This window comes from Euprymna scolopes, chromosome 18 (assembly GCF_053919585.1).
Source record: "Euprymna scolopes isolate OS-2025 chromosome 18, ASM5391958v1, whole genome shotgun sequence".
Classification (NCBI taxonomy): Eukaryota; Metazoa; Mollusca; class Cephalopoda; order Sepiida; family Sepiolidae; genus Euprymna; species Euprymna scolopes.
In genome coordinates, this window is record NC_136499.1 from 4,294,711 (window position 1) to 4,317,696 (window position 22,986).

The window sequence follows — 22,986 nt, forward strand, 5'->3', positions numbered from 1 at the left end:
ACTGTTTTAATATCTCATTATAATACAGCTTCCTATTCCAGTAGCTTCTTTCCAATGACTGCAAGGTTGTAGAATTTTTTCAAGACTAAGGTTATTAGGCATCTCCTGTCTTTGCAATAATCATCTTTCGTAAACAATAACTCCTTAAGTGGCTTCATGCCTTGTCTTGAACGATTTCCATAAATAAATAAATAATGCCATAAAATAAATTTAAATAAACGAAAGATACCATTTGCCAATTGGCACATTCAGACGGTTTACATAACCTGTTCAGAAAATATTGACAGTCCATATGCTGCGTAAGTACCAATGATGCAGCTTCAGAAGTTTAATTCAGCGATTTCTGTAGTGTAGTGACAATATAGTGCCATGCAGATGTTTACATTTAGGATGTATTAAAGAATTATATTAAAAGGAGACATAAGTATGTAAAATATTTAATGTGAATTTTTTTTTTTACAAGGTAGTCACCACTTATCAAGATCCGAAGCCACTCGAGGATAAGGGTTAATGAATATAAGGTGGTAGTTTAGTAATCGTTAATGATGTAGACTGTGTAGAATTTAGATTATTTAAGGGGACGGCTCAACAAGAACTTGTCTATCTTGGACTTAAAGTCTACCATATTGTAATCAACTGGGAAGCAGGCCAATGTAACACTTTTCCACATGCGGGCAGTCCTAGGAAAGAAACTGTGTTCATAGAATTTGAGTTTAGAATTAGGCACAGATAGAAAATGGGGAAAATTGTTGATAGTGGTTGTAGCTAGTCGAGCGATTTTTGTGAAAGTTTGGCAATGGGGGAGCATAGATTGGAGCTCAGACGAGCACCTGCCATGAAAATAACGCTAGAGCAGTAAGTGGGAGTAAAAGCAATTATGATGAAAAGAGAGAAGTTTGGTTGTAGATGCATTAAAATTAACCAGTCACCTTTTTTCCCCATTACACCACATGCTCAAGATCAGAAGAGAGAGAATCAGAAAGATCTTGGTCATTGTCGCCCTTTGAAGTTTTGCCATAGATTGAAGTGTCATCTGCCTAAATGTCTACAAATGATCTAAGAATGTGATTTGGGAGATTATTGATGAAGATCAAGAAAAGAGTTGGGCCCAGGATGGAACCTTGAGAGATGCTAGCATTGATACTCTGAGCTTCTGATTTCTGCCCAACAACGACTACACTTATAAGCCTATCGGAGAGAAAGGATTTAATAATTGAGAGGACATTTCCAGCTATGGAATAGCTGGAAATCTTGTGATGTAGACCTTTATGCCATACCCTACCAAAGGCCTTGGATATATCAAGAGCTATTGCCCTAGAAACAAAACCCTTGTCGATAGATTCCCTAATCCTGTGTTATATTACAGTTAGTACATAAGCTGTAAATCTAGCAGAACGAAAACCATAGTGCATGTCACAGAATAGTTATTTCTGCTGAAGGGTTGACCAATTCCCTATTAATCACAGATTTCAGCAACTTACTCATGACACATAGGAGACTGATTGGTCTGTACTGAGAGGCAGATGACCGATCTCCAGAATTTTTAAATACAGGGCAGATTGATAAAGTTTTCCAGGGTGTTGAGAAACATTTCTTCTTAACACAACGTTTAAACAGCTTTGTAAGTATGGGAGCTATTTCTGGTAAAAGTTTTTTGAGCAATATGATTGGAATGTTCTTTTATATAAGGTAAAATAAAAGAAGATATGAATGTAATATTGACTAATTAACTGTCTTTATTCTGATACTTCTAAGATATTTTTAAAGCTTGGAATAAATTTTCAAGTTTAGACTGATAAGATTAGGCTGATCGCAACATTTACAAAACACTGACCTAATTTGATTAAAGCTAGCGATTTCTATAGATACAAAGCCAATAAACTTTTATGAGTCCCTAATGGATTCTTACAAGTGTTCATTCTGATAATTCTCATAAATATTGTATTTGGAAGACAAGCATCAAAAACATCAGAAAAATGGCTGACTGGTTACATTCAATACTCTTTGTTTTTTCCTTTGTTCTTTCGATTATTATTATTTTATTTTTTATATTCCTTCGAATGACTTCTCCGACAAAATTGCCTCTGAGATGGGTATATATGGCATGATTCGAATATGACTGATTCTCTGCAGTTAGAATGTCGAATATGACTGATTCTCTGCAGTTAGAATGTGCATATGATGACAAAAACAAGTAAATTCATATTCATTCTCCAATAAAAGACGTTAAATAAGCTCACATAATATTGATAAATGAAATTGCTATCATGTAAGTTGATCTACCTATTTTGGGAATAAATGGACTTTCTCAGACACAATAACTACAGTTATTACTAAGTATCATAGTAGTTATTGATGACAGCTATGGCTACAGAATTGGACATATACTTTCTGTAATATATTTTTGTTAATACGCTTTTGTTAATCATACCACTGCATTTGTCTTGATTAATTCCCTCCACAGCAGAAACATGACAAGTTAAATAATATTTTGTGTTAATGCATGTTTTTAAGTGGATCATTTCAAGAGTAGCTGGATATTAAATTAAAGATGATTGACATTCATAATGTGTAATAATCAGAAAAATAACAAAATATAAAACAACTTACAACTGAATTTTATTAAGTATTTTAACCACTACGCCACGGGTTCATTATCTTTGCTATAGTGTAAGTTGATTTAACTATTTTGTGAATACATGAACATTCCCAGATCCAATAAATACATTTACGATTAACCCTCATGGCAGTTATTGATGGTAGCTATAGCCATAGAATCGGACGCATATTTTCTGTAACATACTTTTGTTAATTATATTACTGTGTTTGTCTTGATTATTATTGGCCCTTTAAAGCCACAACAGAAGTATAAAAAGTTAAAGAAAGTCCCCAGTAATATTTTTTAAATAAACATTTAACACTGATAACTAATATTGATGCAAGGGCGAATATGGATATCACCCAGGCTCTCAACAGCTTCAACCAGGCTCTTAAGTTTATATATATATATATATATATATATATATATATATATATATATATATATATATATATATAGTAAGATATAAAATATATATGGCGATTAAGCTACACAGAATATTCCACATTTCATCCACTCTAGGATTCATCAGGCTTATGCGAGAATTTTGTGGTTGACTCGCGTTTTTATATACGCACCTTCTATTGAGTTTTTAGTTAGCCAATCAGCTTTCTAGTTTCCACCGCACTAGAAAGCTGATTGGCTAACTAAAAACTCAATAGAAGTATATAAAAACACGAGACAACCACAAAATTCTCGCATAAGCCTGATGAATCCTAGTGCGGATGAAACGCAGAATATTCTGTGTAGCTTAATCGCTATATATATTTTATAACTTACTACCTAGCTCTACCTACATATTGAGCACTGTTGAAGTAAATACTTAAAGTTTACGCATAAATTTATACTTTCGTATATTAATTTATGTGATTAAATGAAGTAGTTATATATATATATACTGTGTGAGCAAAATCACGACTTCAAAAAAGGTGTTGATAGCAACAAAAAGTATATTTCATTTTACGTTTACAATTGTTTTCATGCCCAGTCGACAATTTCAAACATTATATCATTTGAAAATTTTCAAAAATCAGCATTTCTTCTTCGATATGTTTGAAATTGTCGACCGGGCATGGAAACAATTGTAACGTAAAATGAAATACACTTTTTGTTGCTATCAACACCTTTTTTGAAGTTTTGATTTTGCTTACACAGTATATTAATGCTCAATTATGAAATATAATTTTGTAGCTTACTTTTTGAGTCATCTCTTTTTGGCTTAAAACTTATTGGTATATGAAAATTTACTGGATTACACGAACTCAGTATATTACATACAAGTCTCTCTCTCTCTATATATATATATATAAAATATATTTGTAGTCATCGACATACAGTCCTGTTTAATTGTATCACAACTCATCATTGCCGCTAGACTAGCATCTCTCCCAAGCCAAGGATTGAACCTAGAACTGTCGTGTTGACAGTCGGCGGTTCTCCCACTCGACCATGGAATTGACGTCCATAAATAACTCGTCGGAATGTCTATTTAAATAGACACCCGCCACCACCTTTATAGTGCTCAAATCGTCTGTTCGTAAACAAACAACGAGCTTCGCATTTTCAGCCAATTAAGTAGCGGGTGAGATTATTTACGACAGTGCTCTACCCAAAGAGGGGGGCTTAAGCAAAATCAAGACATTCAAAAAAGGTGTTGATGGCAACAAAAAGTATATTTCATTTTACGTTACAATTGTTTCCATGTCCGGTCGACAATTTCAAACATTATATCGTTTGAAAATTTTCAAAAACCAGCATTTCTTCAGACTTTATGAATAAAACAATCTTGACAATAGAACATTGTTTGAAGCGAAAGAAAAAGAAAGAAAATTTCCCTTAATGGAAAAAGCATGTGAGAAATTAATATCAATGCTCAATTATGAAATATGATAATTTTGTAGCTTACTTTTTAAGTCATCCCTTTTTGGCTTAAAACTTATTGGTATATGAAAATTTACTGTATTACACGAACTCAGTATATTACATACAAGTCTATATATATGTTTTAGTTTTAAAAATTAACATTGTTTCATGCAATAATAAATGAAACAAAGACAATGGGATTTATTCAACTCACGTTTTTTTCAGTGAAACAACAGACATTTATTTACAGGTACTTTCCAGACTAACGGCTTGTCTTTTGTTCAATAGTCATCTCGCATTTCAATGTGCTTAACAAAACTCTGCCGTGTTGAACACATGGTATTTTGTCCCTGTCCAGCCATGTCTAGCCCATGTCTTTTCCTGTCGCTCTCAGGCCACCTGTGTAACATGTCTATCCCTGTCCTTTTTTTAATTCTCATATTCATGTGTGTTAATTTGGTGTAGCTTTATATTCTATTATATAGCTACTCATTTTAAAATAGCTATGATATAGAGTAGAGAGTGGAGCTTGGATTTATTTTCAGCAACCTCATAACTTTCACTTCCTTTATTTTGTCTTTTAGTCCTCACATTCAATGAAAAATGTTTCTGACAAAGGAGGAAGAATTATTGTTTTCTTTTTTTTTTTTTTACACACCTTCACCCCAAGCAAGGCATGTTGTCACTTGGATGTAAGGGTTTACTAATTGGGACCATGCCTAAGAATAATTAAGATGATGTTGTTTTACGTTGCATTTGAGCTTTTGTATATCAATGCAGTTTCGGAAGCAGGTAGCAGGAAGGGAATTCCAAAGTCTAGCTATTCTAAGGAAAAAGTTATTAGAGTAGAAAACTTTATGACATTTAGGCACCTCAACAGTGAAGGAGTGAGATTTTGTTGCTAAGCGGGTTTGTTGGGTATATGTACGTTTGAGGGGGATATGTACGTTCGAGGGGGATATGTACGTTGAGGGGGGTTGAGTTCATCAGAGCACATTCCATTAAAATACTTGCAAAACAGATACAGGAATGCAACATTGCAGCGATGGGACAGGGGTTGGAGCCTAGTTGACAAAGTGAGACCTATTAGATTGGAGACTCTTTTTTAGACACTATCCAAGAGGCAAAAACTAGTAGTAGATGCACCAGCCCAGATGTAGCAACTATACTCCATGCATGGGTGAACGGTGCCTTGTAAAGGTACATGTGTGAGTAGTTTTCTAGCACGATAGAGGAAGCCCACCTTCCTTGTAGTAGCCTTTGCAATATCCTTAATGTATTTGCTACAGTTCATATTTCCTGTGAATGTTAAGCCGAGGAGTTTGAAGGAAGAATTCTTAGGTAGGGTGTTATTTGTCATGGATATCGGTGGCTGAAGAGGCTTCTTGTAATTGTTAAAGGAGAGCAGCTTAGTCTTACTAGCATTAAATGTTACCATCTATTTACGGCCTCATTCCACTACAATCTGTAGTCTATTTTCTAAGGGTTCAGTCTTGGATTTGTGTACATCCGTTCTTCCCTCATGCATGTTATAGAGCGTTGTATCATCAGCAAATATACCCATATCGGACACAGTTCCTTACATCAAGCGGTTTCATGCCTTGTCTGGAACGATTTTCATGGAAAACAACAAAAGAAATTTGTATTTCTCATTAAAATTGGATTATTCACTCTTTTTATGTTTAAAAATAATTAACACATTGGTTTCTTTGCAAAATGTAGAGTCCTCGTGAAGGACCCACATCAACTTCTGTTCACAATGAATGATTTTCTGAAGATAAACATTATTCTTGTTACGTAATGTTCTCTTTCTTTTTTCTTTCTTTTAAAGCAACTTGGGTAGGAGGAGCATATATAAACGGAACAGCAGAAATCATTGTTCGAGATGGGTTATTGTGGTGCCAGGCCCCAGTGGGATATGCTCTCAGTCTTATATTTGGTAAGTAAATTATTTTTAAAACTTAAAATCAAACAAAAATATTTAAAAATACTCAATAAAACTTTTAAAAAATGTAAATTTATAAAAATCACAGAACCTCTCCTTCATAGCATGGCTGGTGTGAAAAGAAAAAACTTTTTTTAAAACTTAAAATCAAACAAAAAATTTTTAAACTTAAAATCAAACAAAAATATTTAAAAATACTCAATAAAACTTTTAAAAAATGTAAATTCATAAAAATCACAGAACCTCTCCTTCATAGCATGGCTGGTGTGAAAAGAAAAAACTTTTTTTAAAACTTAAAATCAAACAAAAATTTTTAAAACTTAAAATCAAACAAAAATATTTAAAAATACTCAATAAAACTTTTAAAAAATGTAAATTTATAAAAATCACAGAACCTCTCCTTCATAGCATGGCTGGTGTGAAAAGAAAAAAACTAAATGTTTTATTTGCCAGAAAATAGTGTGGGGGGGTATAAAAAAATTGACCAACCTTTGTCAACTTCATGAAAAGAAAAATCCATTTAGTTCGAAAAATATGATAATAACAACACAAATGACAATCTACCTATACATAAGCAATTATCTGCATAACGAAAGGTTTATTTTTATATAAATAATTTTGCATATGAAAAAAAAAAACGTATGGAAAATATCCTGATATGAAAATAACTGTCCACAAAATAAGAGGAATTCATGTGTAATCTACTTTGATATAAACAAATATACACGTGATTACATAACATGCATGTTCAATCAATCATATAAAATAAATATCACCATGATAACAAAAAAAATGTGCAAAACAATTGTCCAAAAGATAACAGAAAATGCATAGAAAACATCGTTACATCAAAATGATAATTTGAATAATAATATAAACTTTGGGTGCAATCTACGTGAAACTAAAAAAATATCTACAAAACGGAAACTGCAGATGTCATTTACTTGTATTAAAATGACTATCAATATAACAGAAAAAACTAAACAGATATGCACATGGATAGTAAAAAATGCATGTACTTTGACAGAAACAATTATGATAACTGAAAGGATATGTGAAATCTACTTTAGCATATAAGCAACTATCAACATAACAGAAAAAAGATCTAATCTCCTCATATCAAAATAACTGTCCACAGAATGACAGAAATGCATGTGTAATATACTTTGATAAAAAAAAAAACAACTATAAACATGATAACAGCACATGCACATTCAATCTATAGATAAATAATAGAATCAATCACTCTTTATCTGTGCCAAAACCAAAACGTAGATTCCATGAACAAAGCTTCTTTCTTAGAAGTGCACAGCTGTGGAACTCTCTTTCGTTTGCCTTTTTCCCCCCTGGCTACAACATGGATGTCTTCAAGTCTAACATAAACAAATTCCAGATGAACCACCCTCTTAAGTAAGACACTTTATCAAATCCCCAATACTAACGATTACTACAATACCATCCCATTGATTACTGTACACGCAGTAACCCTTATCCCCGAGTGGCCTTGATAAGTGGTGACTACCATATAAAAAAAAAATTAACTTATATAAAATAAGTATCAACATGATAACAGAAAATGCACATGGAATATATTTTGATATAAACAATTATCCACGTGATAACAAAAAATGCATCTGAAATAAACTTATATCAAAATAATAACATGATAACAAAAAGATAATGCGCAATATACTTTGGTATATACAATTATCAAAACGATAAGAGAAAATGCATTTGCAATCTTCTTACTTCATAAAACTCTACATGATAACAGGCAATACATATGCCATTTAATTCAAACGAAACAAGAGAAAATTTGTATAGTATCGCCTTAGATTTAACCAACGAATGTGATAATAGAAAATCTATGTACAATCTCTTTACATCTTTACAAATTTCTACACATGAACAAATGGTGAAATTTACTTACAACTAAATAACCACTACCATTAAATTCACCTACTCTATGTATGTGCCTAAATCTGAACGCAAATTCCATGAACAAAGTTTTTTTCCGAGAACTTCTCACCTGTGCAACTCTTCCACTAGCTTGCTTCCCAGCTGATCACAACATGGTCGTCTCCAAGTCCAATGTGAACAAGTACTTGCTATCCCGTCGCCTTAAATAGTCCAATTCTGCTCAATTCTCACGAAAAACGATCACAGAGCTATTGTTTCACTGACCACTTTACACTCATTAATCCTTATCCTCGAGTGGTGACTACCTTGTGAAAAAAAAATACAGATGACAATTAAAATGCGTATGTTATCAACTTTGGTTTACATGATCACAGAAAATGCATGCACTGTTTCTTTATATCAGCATGATTATCCATGTGATAACAGAAAATGCATCTCCAGTCTATTTTGTTAAATACTACTATCCACATGATAACAGAAAATGCAATCTTCTCATATGAAAACACTTTCTACATGATGACAGAGAATGGATGTGAACTCTTTTTATATCAATAAACAACAACAACAACAATAATAATAATAATAATAATAATAATAATAATAATAGAAAATACATGTGTAAGCTGTGTAAAACTAAAAAAAATATTCACATGGTCACAAAAAATGCATGTCCAATCTAGTTTTTATTGTGATGTGGCTCGAATACATGATTACTGTTTACGTATATTTAAAGAGAGTGAAACTCGTTGAAGTTGCAAGTTGGAATGTGAACACATAGTAGTTTACTTGTCACTTCATTTACATGTTGTTGCTACCTGACACAGACTTCTATTATTGCACCTAAGGGAATAAACTTATTCTATATTTTATAGCTGTGTAGTTTTTCACTTGGCGATACAACAGATTGATATAAACAACTCTCCATATTTAATAGTAAATACATGTACAATCTACAATTATTGGAAATTACCTCATCACATAATAACAAAAAAATACATGAACATTCTATTCATATCCAAACAACTATCCACATGATAACAGAAAATGAATTTGCAATCTAACTTGATATATGCACATGATAACAGATCAAAGACAGATGCAATCAACTTTGAGATAAACTACTAAGAGAAGAAGAGGCTGTCTTTGAAACTCCATGGAATACGGAATTTTTCTCACTTTTTCTCGAATTCCTTGTTTTGAATAAAATATTTTCCAGAGGTGAAGTAATCAATGAAGTTTTGACGAGGTTAATGCAAGAGTGCTCAATACCAACCGAAGTAGGACAAAATATACTTTTTATTTGTTTTACATAAACATTAATATGTCGCTACACATTAATGATCATGTTTCGGTCAGCCAGTTACAAGTAACTTGCGACTTCTTTAGGCGATATTGCTTATACAAAGGTGTTGTGGACCAGGATATAAATACCCTAACTTGCTACAAGAAAAAAATAATGAAACGAATTGAATGAAGGAAACAAAGAACTCAAATGCTAGAATAAAATAAACATGTTGTTTATTTTCTGTTGAGAAATGAAAGTCTTGGGTGTACACGTGTTCATTCGGCTGTTGACAACTACGTGCGTGGAAGGAAAGGGGAATGCAATAGAGAAACGCGAAGTGGCAAGCCGGCCTTTAGAAAGAGAGGGTTAAGCTCAGTAGAGAGTCACGTACATGTCTGTGTTGATGGACCAAAGCCAAAGGGGAGATAGAGTGAGAAAGTCAATCCAGTTAATGGAGAGAGAAAGCGTATAAAGTGGACGTGCGCTTACCCCACATTACAGTAGCAGGGAAAGTGACGTTAGGGCACGCAGTCGATTCGTCAACTAAGCAGCTTGAACGCTGGTCCGGAAGAAAAAGGGAAGTTGACAGGTTTTGTCGACTTTTATACTGGAGTTAGTGTTCTGGGTGCGCATGTCTGGTTTTCACTTAAAAAGAAGTGACGTCACAGCTCTGGTGTGTGTGTATGCGCATGAGTGTAAGTGTGTGTATGAGGCTGTGTATATGTGTGCGTGTGTGTGTGCGTATGTGCGTGCGTATGTGTGGGTGTGTATATATGAAGAAAAACATGTTCGAACAAAGGTTAAGTCTGTAATAAAAATTTTATTTTATGCTTGAAACTGCTGTAAAATTTTCATCATACTTAACTTTTGCATAAGCAATATCGCCTGAAGAGGTCTTTGGTTACTTGTATTTGGCTGACCGAAACATGCTCGTGAATGTGTAGTAACATATTAATGTTTATGTAAAACAAATCAAAAATGTAGCGAAACAGTACTGTATATGGATAACTATATATATATATATATATATATATATATATATATATATATATATATATATATATATATATATATATTGCACTGTGATAACGCCCCTCACTACAATAATGGACTAAATTCAAAAAGGATTACTAATTGTGTCTATTGTGTTTGTTATTAATGTTATATATAGTGTTATAAAAAGAAACAACCACTTTTCTTAAACTTCTCTTCGAGTGTATTCTATAAACTGTTAGTGTAAGATTCAACAGATTGGCAACAAACAAAAAATTTTGTATTGATTTATATGGTATTAACAAGATTATGAACACAGTGCAAAGAAAAGTTTTAAGAAATGGAGTATTGTAAAAATGTTATAATGGAATTTTTAAACCAACAAGAAAAACAGTCAAAAACCTGAAAAAAAAAAAAAAAACAAGAAAACAGCACAGTTAAGATATGAAAAGATTCAAAAACAGTATCGAGAAAATATCGAACAACAAGAGAAATCCTTTTCAAGATTCTTAGAAAAATTATTAGTGTTACCTTGGTAACACTAATTCTTTATTTTTTAACATTCCGTCACTCTTTATCTGTGCCTAAACCTAAACGTAGTTTCCATGAACAAAGCTTCTGTTTTAGAACTGCACACCTGTGGAACTCTGTTTTGCTTTCCTGCTTTCCAACTGACTACAATACGGTTGTAAGTCCAACGGGAAAAAAACTCTTGATGAGCCATCCCCTTAAGTAATCCAATTTACCAAATTTCTGCCACTAACGATAACTATGACATGTTCCCCTTGACCACTGTACACTCATTAACCTTTGTCCTCGAGTGGCCTCCGGGCCTTGATAAGTGCTGACTAATTTGTAAAAAAAAAAATGTAATCAACTTATTTGAAAAAATTAGGTACACATGACATGAAATCACATTTGCAGTATATTTTCAAAGATACAAGGATTTTTTTTTTAAGAAGATTGTTCTACATAGTCAGAGGAGAAAAAGGTTTCACCAATGTTTCTGAAAATTTAGAGCTATTGAACATGAAAAGTATGCCAATCATATACTACGAAAACATCTAGGAGATATTTCGTTTAGGGATAGCATTTTACTATAAACAAACAGTTTTGGCGAAGAGTTCACTTTTTAACACAAGTTGACGTTGCATTAGTCTATCCAAGAAAGGATTCAGAAGATTATACAAAATTTAATAAAAATGTGGAAAATTCAAAGTCAGCAAATTTACTTCAGACATTTTCAGATGTCTAATAATTGTGCAAAGTCTTCAAGAGTAACTGAACTAAAATTAAAATTGTCTCCGAGATAGGTATATTTGCTGATCACACCAAACTCTATAACAGATAGGATAGGAAAACGAATGAAAACATATCCAAGGAAATGACCAAAACCACAGAGGAAAATCATAGAGGAAAACCTCCAGTCTATAGTGGAATTGGGGACATAAATGGGTGGTAGCACACAATCATGCCAAGACTAAGCTTCTTTCTTTTAATAATTACAAGAAACCTTCTCAGTCACTGATAGTCATGGCTAATGATACACTACCTGAAAGCTCTTCATTCAAACTCCTCAGTTCACAGGGAACATGAATTGGAATAAATACATAGAGGGCATTGCCAAGTCTGCTGCAAAGAAGGTGGGATCTCTCTACCATGCAAGCAATCTACAACTTGCAACACTGTAATCATTTACAACTTGCAACATTATAACAATAATCTGTGAGTAATCTACAACTTGCCACATTGTAGCAATTTGTTTGCAATCAACAACTTGCAACATTATAACAACAATCTGTTAGCAATCAAAAAATTGCAACATCATAACAACAATCTGTTTGGAATCTACAACTTGCAACATTACAACAACAATCTGTGTGCCATCTACAACTTGCAACATTACAACAACAATCTATGTGCAACTTTCAACGTTGAAACAACAATCTGTGTGAAATCTACAACTTGCAACATCATAACCACAATATATGTGCAATCTACAACTTACAACATTACAATAACAGTCTATATGCAATCTAAAACTTGCAATATAATTACAATATGTGTGCAAAAACTTCCAACATCATAACAATTTGTGTACAATCTACACTTTGCAACATCATAAAATCTGTTGGCAATCTACAACTTGCAACATTCTGACAACAATTTGTGTACAATGTAAAACTTGCATCATTATAACAACAATCTGTGTGCAATCTACAACTTTCTAACTCATAACAATAATTTGCAAGCAATCTACCATTTACAACATTATAACAACAACTTGTGTGCAATCTGATACTTACAACATTATAACTACAATATGTGTGCAATCTACAACTTGCAACATTATATAAAAACAATCTGTGTGCAAAAAAAACAATTTGCAACATTATGAAAAACAATCTTTTTGAAATCTAACATTGGCAGCATCATAACAACAATGTGTGTGCAATTAACAACTTGCAACATTATAACAAAAATATGTGTGCAATGAATAACTTGCAATGTTATAGCTAAAATCTGTGCACAATCAACAACTTGCCATTATATAACAACCATTAGTGTGTACCTATTTACTATGCCTCCCCACGGGACAGAGTTAGACACCAGGGTCGTTTTTTAACGTGGAGAAAAGGTACAAAAATAAAAATTGTCTCAGTCGTGAAGGATTTCTCCTCCACCGAAAGAGAACAAGAAATAGAAGTGCAGCATCTGAAGAACAGATACTACACTTTTATCTTGTCCTGAAGGCCAAGAACAACTTGCAACATTATGATAAACAATCTGTGTGCAATGGACATCTTGCAACATTATAAACACACTCTGTATTCAATCAACAACTTGCATCACCATAACAACAATATGTGTTCAATCAACAACTTTCAACATTACAACAACAATCTGTGTGCAATTAGCAACTTGCAACATCATAATAGCAATGTATTACAATAAACAGCTTTCAACATTACAACAAAAATTTGTGTGCAATCAACAATATGCAACATCATAACAACAATCTGTGTGTATTCTACTTTTTCAAAATAACTATCCACATAATATTAGTAGAAATATCGATACAATCAGTCAACTTATATGTTGTTGCTACTTAACACAGATATCTATTTTACCTAACGGAATAAATTTATTCTATATTTTTTATCTGTGCAACCATCCATTATATAACAGTAGGAATACAATCAATTTTAATATAAATAATATTGTACATGATAACAGAAGATGCATATGCACTCTTATTTAAATTAAACAATTTTTAATATGAAAACCGACAAAAAGAATGTACAATGTGCTTTGATATAGATAACTTAATATATGTGCAATGAACTTATATAAAACTATCCACAGGATAACAAAAAGTTTATCGCAATCTCATTATATCAAAATGATTGTTCGTACGATAGCAGAAAATGTATGCACAATATATTTCAAACGAAACAGCTAACATATGCTAACGAAATATGCATGTTATCAAGTTGATATAAAAATGTATTTGCATGATTCAAAGAAAATGCAGGTTGACTTTACTTAAAATTTAACAACTATGCACGGAACATGCTATCTACTTTGATATAAACATCCATCCACATTTCAACATTTAAAATGCATACTTATATCAAAACAACTATCCATATGATAACAGAAAAGGCATGTGCATTATATCTATATAATAAAACAAATTAGATTTAACGACAAAGAATGAATGTATAATCTCGCTATATCAAAATACTTATCCACATTCTAATAAGAAATATATGTACAATCTGCTAAAAACTAAACATGCATGAGTAACCTAATTATATTCAACCTGATGACACATAAAATGCATATATAAACTACTTTCATAGAAACAACTATCCACATGATAACAAAACATGGATGTGCTATCTTTTTATGTCGAATAACTATCACCACCATAACAGAAAATCTATATGAAATCTATACTGATTTACTTTGATGTATGCAAATATCTACATGATAATAGAAAATATATCTGTAATATTGTTATATCATCATAAATATCAACATTTAACAGAAAATTCATGTGCAATCTATTTTAATCTACGCACTTATCTATAAAACAGATAATGAATGTGCAACCACTACAGATAACAGATAACAACTAATATCACAACTAACATCATGATTAAATATGCAATTTATGCAAATTTTTATATTCAAACAACTATAACATGATCATAAAAATACATATGCACACTTTTTTGAATGCAAGCAACTATTTAAATGATAAGAGAAGATGCATATAGACTCTTCTTGGATGCTACCGACTATACACATGTTAAAGAAAGTCCATATGCACTGTTTTAGATTGTAATTATAAAAAAATGCAGATGCACTCTTCTTGGATGCAAACAACATCCACATGATAATAGAAAATACATACAAAATTCTTTTGGTACAAGCATATAAACTCATGATAAAAGAAGATGTCTACATAATAATAAAAATTGTATATGCACACTTCTTAGATTCATGCAATTGATAGAAAATACATATACTCTCTTCTTGAATGCAAGCAACTATCCGCATGATAATAGAAAATGCACAACCACTCTTCTTAGATGCAAGCAACTATACACATGATTATAGAAAATGCATATGCACTCTTCTTAGATGCAAACTACTGTCTCCAAAAGAAATTGCATATGCACTCTTATAAGATGCAAACAACTGTTCACATGAAAATAGAAAATGCATACGCACTCTACTACTTGGATGCAAGCAACCAACAACATTATAAAAAAAAATACACTACACTCTTCTAGGATGCAAGTAACAGTCAACATAATAATAGAAAATGCATATGCGCTCCTCTTAGATGCAAGCAACTGCCTACATAGTAATAGAAAATGCATATGTAATCTCATTAGATGCAAACAAATATTTATGAAAATAGAAAATACATATGCGAACTTTTTAGATGCAAACAACTATCCACATAATAATAGAAAATGTATATGCACTTTTCTTGGATGAAGACATTTATCCATATCAGAATAGAAAATGCATATGCATTCTTCTCAGATGCAAACAACTATCGTTAATATAAAAGAAAATGCATATACATCTTCTAATATGCAAGCGATTATTTCCATGATTACAGAAAATGCATATGCACTCTTCTTGGATACAAGCAACAATCTACATGATTATATAAATGCATATGCACTCTTTTTTGACACAAAACTTTATCCACATAGAAATAGAAAAGGCATACATACGTTTCTCAAATACAAGCTACTTTCAACATGATGATAGAAAATGCATATGCACATTTCTTTAATGAAAGCAACTATTGAGATGATATTAAAAAATGCACATGCATTTTTCTTAGATACAAACAATTATTCACATAATAATAGAAAATGCATATGTACTATCCTTGGATGTAATCAACTATTTACTGGATAATAGGCAATGGATCTACACTCTTTATTAAATACAAGCACCTATTCTACATGATAATAGAAAATTCATATGCACTTTTCTTACAAGCAAACAAATATCCACGTGATGATAGAAATGCATATGCACTTTCTTAGATGCAAGCAACTATCCACATGATAATAGAAAATGCATATGCACTCTCCATTGGTTGCAAACAACTGTCTATATGATAATATAAAAATTCATATGCACTCTACAAGCAACTAACTTTATAATAATAGAAAATGCATATGCACTCTTCATTGGTTGCAAACAACTGTCTATATGATAATATAAAAATTCATATGCACTCTATAAGAAACTAACTTTATAATAATAGAAAATGCACATGCACTCTTCATTGGTTGCAAACAACTGTCTATATGATAATATAAAAATTCATATGCACTCTATAAGAAACTAACTTTATAATAATAGAAAATGCACATGCACTCTTCATTGGTTGCAAACAACTGTCTATATGATAATATAAAAATTCATATGCACTCTATAAGAAACTAACTTTATAATAATAGAAAATGCACATGCACTCTTCATTGGTTGCAAACAACTGTCTATATGATAATATAAAAATTCATATGCACTCTATAAGAAACTAACTTTATAATAATAGAAAATGCACATGCACTCTTCATTGGTTGCAAACAACTGTCTATATGATAATATAAAAATTCATATGCACTCTATAAGAAACTAACTTTATAATAATAGAAAATGCACATGCACTCTTCATTGGTTGCAAACAACTGTCTCTATAATATAAAAATTCATATGCACTCTATAAGAAACTAACTTTGTGATACTATAAAATGCATATGCACTCTTCTCAGATTCAAGCAAGTATCAACATGATAATAGAAAATGCATAGAGGAATCAACTGATGGTCTACTTGTGTTGCATGATGGTGGCTATGCACAGTGTTTTTGGTTGCAAGCAACTATCCACATAATAAAAAATGAATATGATCTCTTCTTAGATGCAATGTAGCATTAACATGATAATAAAAATACATATCCACTCTTTTTAGGTGCAAGCAACTGTTCTATCATAATAGAAAATGCATGTGCACTCTTCTTAGATGCAAACAGCTATCCACATGCTAATAAAAAATGCATATGCACTTTTCTTAGAAAAATACAAGAATTTACATAATTGAAGATGTGTGTGCACTCTTAATAAATGCAAACAACAATCCAGATGATAATATAAAATGAATATTCACTATTCTTCGATGCAAGCAACTATATACATTATAATAAAAAATGCATATGCTCTCCTCTCAGATGCAAACAACTATCCACATAGTAAAAGAAAAGCTTATGAACTTTTCTTGGAAGCAAGATATTATCAACATGATTACTGTACTTTGGGGGAAATTGCACCAAGTCCAGGGTAATTGCGCCAACTAGCTAAAAGTGCTTTTTTGGCAACCACGTTGGCACAATTACCCCAGTATAGATTCTATGTAATATACTGGGTGTTATTAAAGAGATGGCGTATATATTCGTCATTCATATTAGAGAGAGAGTCTTAGAGTGTTCATGTTGGTGTGCAAATATATCGCGTATATATAAAGAGAGAGACAGTTCTGTATATATAAAGAGACAGGGACATTTTATAGCAGACATGTAATTCACTTTGGATGAAGGGAGATATAGATTGATAGATAGACCGAGAGATTGATAGAGATATTGACAGTTATACTGTTGACAGTTCTGTGAATGGGAGTGTTTCTATAACATTAACACATATATTTCTTTACCTATTTTTGAGATGATGATTTTCACAAAGTTCTTATAATATAAATTGACAATACCTTTCTGTTGTTGAATAACATAACATGAAGACGCAGATACAAAAAGATGAAGATGTTCATTTATTCCATTTCGACCGGTCAATAGTTTTGCATCAAGGAATTCAAATCTTTACATGATTCTTTCTTCTCCTCTTCGCTTCCAAGGTTCTATGACTCCTCTCTTCTCCCCTGACTGACTGACTCTTACCCTTTTCCAAGCTCCAACTATATTGAAAACTCATGACGTCATTGCATGACCAACACGTGCATATCAGACACGTGGCCTGACATGCCTCACGTTTTCACAAAGCCGACTCTCTAAACTAATTTTTTATTAATCCACTTTGCAAACATATGCAAGCAACTATCTACATGCTTATAGAAAATGCATATGTAGTTTTCTTAGATGCAAGCAACTATCTACATGGTTATAAAAAATGCATATGGAATTTTCTTAGATGCAAGCAACTATTCAAATGATAATAGAAAATGCATATACGCTTTTATAGTATGCAAGCAACTATCCACAGTGTTATGGAAAATGCATATGCACTTTTCTTAGATGCAAGCATCTATCCATATGATAATAGAAAATGCATATGCATTCGTTTTGGTTGCAAGCAACTATTCACATGATAATAGAAAATGCATATGCACTCTTCTTTAATGCAATCAACTATCCACATAATAATAGAAAATGCATGTACAAACTCTTCAGATATAAACATTAAATGAAAAAAAACTATTTAGCTAAAGGAAAATGCATTTGCACTTTCTTCAATGTTTAAAACATTATGCATATACCTTTAATACATATACAATCTCTTTAGATTTTAACAACTATCTAACCGATACAAAATATGCACATACAATTTTTAAGCTATAAACAACTATAAACATAGAAAACGCCTATGCAACTTTCTTAGATATGATTACAGAAGATGCATGTATAATCTACTTAGGTTTAAATAACTATTTGTATCATTCTTGCTGGATCCAAATAACTGTCTACATGATTGAAGAAAATGGATGTGCAATCTAATTCGATCTAAACAAATGTTTTTATAACAGAAATGGATGTGCAATCTTTTTATAGCTAAAGAAGTATGCCCAGTTAAAAACATTGTATGAGGCACTAACATAAACTATTATCTGACTTCTAATCAAACTAAGAAATAGAATAGAAATGCTGATAGTGATGCATGTAGGGCTGGCACTACTTACTAGGTGAACTAGGAGATCACTTACAACACCAACATCTTGTTAGGGACAATGTAGTAATGGGTTACCGTCCTATGTTAATCTATCAAATCTTGCATCAGGAGGTGCACATCTAAGGACTTGCCTATGACACTGAATCCTCTTGCATCAATTCTGAATCCTTGCTAGCTAACCGACGTTGCTACTTCATTATAGCAAGTTCAAGTATTTACGAGTGGTTTCCTATGCCTTGAAATAAAACCTAAATTGGGAACAGTATCAATTATAAATGTTGATGTTTTAAATAATTAAGATAAAGGATCACTTTTCAATCATAACTTGAAACTCTTATAAAAACTTGGAATTGATTATAAATATCAAGGTTTGTTTAAAAAAACACATACAACGTATCCTGTTTTTCCAAATAAGGAAAACTCTGTTCACTCCCAACAGTGCACTTTTAAGTAAAGAGTATCCATTTTGCTGTATTTGACAGTATAATCATCAAGTCTCCAACAATTCATCTCTAACCCACACAACAGTGTCATTGTTTGAAATGCAATTTGTCTTTACATGCAAATCTTGGCTTTACTTTTTTGTTTTGTTTTTGTAAATTTTTCAGCATTTTGTACTGAGTACTAAACAAAAATGTATCCCTCGGAAATTGAAAACCAGTCTGGTCCCTCACGGATGTACTGAGGTATCATAGATATTTTTACGAAAAAAAATTGCTTGTATGCATTTTTAAATTCAGAAAAATTTATTGCTTATTTACTAAAAAAAAAAACATGTTTTAATACGTTTATGCCTTCTATAATAAAAAATATTTTTTGTTCCAGCTCAAATTTTAAAATAACATTGAAAAGTGGCAACATGTAAATATGTTTTTTATTATTTTTTTTTAGGTAAAATACATAAATGTTCGGTCTTTGCAATGCTATTTTAAAATTGATCTTCAAATATCTCTTTATAAACACGAGTTTTATACTTTTCAGTACAACAAAAATATTTATCTACTTATATTAACACATATGTAAATACTGATTAAGTCATAGATTGTTATTTTCTTTTCATTTTATATATATATATATATATATATATATATATATATATATATATATATATATATATATATATATGTAAGATACAAAAAAACTTAGACTTTGGATTACAGTAAAATTGTTATTCCTTAATATATATATATATATATATATATATATATATATATATATATATATATATATATATATATATAAACACAATAAGGTTAGTCTGATTATTCTTGTAGCCTGGCGAAGCACTATAGTTGATAAATATTATTGAGATTTTCAAAAGTGTAATAGATTAAATCTGACCAGTTTAATGCAATGAAATATTATAAGGTGCTTATTATTACTTGATATTCTGTTATTATTTTTAAATAATGAAACACTGTTTATATCATATGTGATTGAAAATATATTAAAATGTAGCTCTCGACAAGACTCGAACCTACATCCTGTCTTTACTGCTTTGGCTGTAGCAAGCTGAGTGTTGAGAAGAAGTTCAATTAATTTTTAAGAGACGAATAAAATATTTGAAAAAATCCTTATGAAAATATATTAAAAGGAAATGTAAAATGACTATGCATACAGAAAAATTAAATCAAAAATTTTTTTGGAAATGCATCGACTTTTTTCCTTGATTTCTATCTCATTGTATTTTTTCTGAAAATTGTTCATATGAAAATAAAATCGGAACCTTTTTATTATGAGAGTGAAATTCGAAGATCGAAATATTGAATTTCAAGTAAAGCCAATGGTATCTCCTTAATTTTCATGTTGCAGTAATGAACATATCCAAAAATTATGAAAAACTATAAGGTAGAAAATTAATTAATTATAAAAACAGTTTTCGACAAAAATTAGCGAAAATTGAGTTTTGCCTAAGATTTTGCAAGTTTTCAGAAAATAATTAACTCCTTTGTTACGATTTGAACTCTGTTTTTTTTTTTGTTGTTGTTGTTTTTACCAAAACTTAATTTTCGCTAATTGTCTTTGAAAACTATTTTATTTAATAATTAATTTTCTATCTTATCGCTTTTCGTAATTTTTGAATATGTGTATTACTGTGACATGGCAATTAAGTAGATATGATTGGTTTTACTTAAAATTCAATATTTTGATTTTCAAATTTCGCTCTTATAATAAAAAAGGGACAAAAAATCTCATCACAAAGTTTGAAAAAAAAACAAAAAAAAACTGAACCTCAGTTAAAATAAATTTAATTAAACATTTTTTTTTCACATTTGATTTTGTAATAATTGTTAATTCTTCTTGAGTTTTTTCTTGACAATAAATTTTTTTCACTGAATTAGCACATGTAGTATTAAACAAGAATATATTCATTCCATATGATATTGTGGTCAGTTTTTGTTCAGTTTTCCACTTTTGTGCTGAGCTTTTTTCTGGCGATCATTTTGAAGACATCCATTAGAAAAGAACAATATAAGACCTGAACAAAGTACTCTTTATAAAATAACAGTCAGATATTAATAATTAAAAAAAAAGGTTATACCCATTGTTAATACTGACAAGGGGTATAGATTGAAAAGTTAATGACGGCTATAGCTGATGCTGATGCTGATGATGCTGACGATGATTGGTGAAAGTAAAACGATAGTACGTATGAAACTCGATTATGTAATGCCGAGTTCAGAGTCTGCTTCACTGAGCAGTGTACCATCACCAATTTAAGAAGCAAGATCATTTCCATCTTTCTTATTTCCACAAAATGACTGTCACAGAATTTTCTCAGCTTTTTACAGTTCAAAAGCAAAACGTTTGAATTGAAAGCACATCTAAACAGAAGTTAGTTTAGTTAGAGTATTTCAATGTGTGCCACGTTTTTGTATACATATACAGAAACGTACAGAGTTTTGACTATGCAATTCCTACAACTACGTACCTAGAAAATGGAGCTATTAAACCTGACATAGTGATATGGGACAAGGAGAAAGAAGCAACCTTAGTAGAAGTCAGTGCCCCCACTGATGTTGGGTTTAACAGAGCTGACAAGGAAAAGATAATGAAATACCAAGGTCTTGTGTATAACACGAAAAGAAACTGGAATCTTAGGAAGATTTCCATCATTCTAGTAAGTATAGGAGCAACCGTACCCATAAAAAATATCAAAAATATACCCAGTAAACTAAGTGCAACATAGATACAAACAATTGCACTTAAAAGGACGGTTAGAATCTTTAAAAAGATCTGTCGGTTGGAATGTATGCGATAGTGGATGATTGTCTGGCATCCAGTAGGATGCCCCATCCCTAACTACAACAAAATGATAAGAAAGTTGGAAAAAAGTGAAGTTAATCTTATTTTTTAATCCAGTGATTGATGATATACTTCTTTTATCTTTAGTCTGAAATATTAAAATTAAAATTATTTTAATATCTATATTATTGAAGTATCACTTATATAGATATACATATTTCAGTTTTAGGTAAATGCTTGTAACTAAGTATATTATTTTCTAAAAAAAATAAATAAGTATATTATTTTCCAATATATTTATAAAGCTAAAACATAGTATGAAATATTAGAATATACTTATCATATAACTAGTAAAAAAGTGACTGTACCTTAACTTTAATGACGTTTTTTGTCAGTAAGTTCCAGAAGACAGTTGCTTCATGGAAGGCTACAACGTGCACATTTAAATGCTACACAAGCAGCAGTCAAGTAAGCACTCATTCTGTTTCTTTTGTTTATGTACTTTTTTATTATTTAGTGCAGCCAATATTTCAAATAAGTTGATGACACAACGGTTAGGAGTGCTTTTTGCAAACATTTTAACAGCAACAGCAATATGAAATTCAACAATGGTAATATCATAATAAATGTACAACATG

General features: G+C 31.3%; 1 protein-coding gene across 8 annotated transcripts in view; it reads left to right on the plus strand.

The window, feature by feature from the left end:
- LOC145297486 (high-affinity choline transporter 1-like) overlaps positions 1–22,986 on the plus strand; it is a 279,088-nt gene that overhangs the window by 198,394 nt on the left and 57,708 nt on the right. For 7 of the 8 annotated variants that reach the window (XM_080143361.1, XM_080143360.1, XM_080143363.1 and 4 more), the window contains one exon: positions 6,294–6,401. In XM_080143361.1, coding sequence (XP_079999487.1) covers positions 6,294–6,401 — 108 coding nt within the window. Of the gene's footprint in view, positions 1–6,293; positions 6,402–22,679; positions 22,817–22,986 lie in introns of those variants that run through there. The other variant, XM_080143368.1, reaches the window with a different exon arrangement.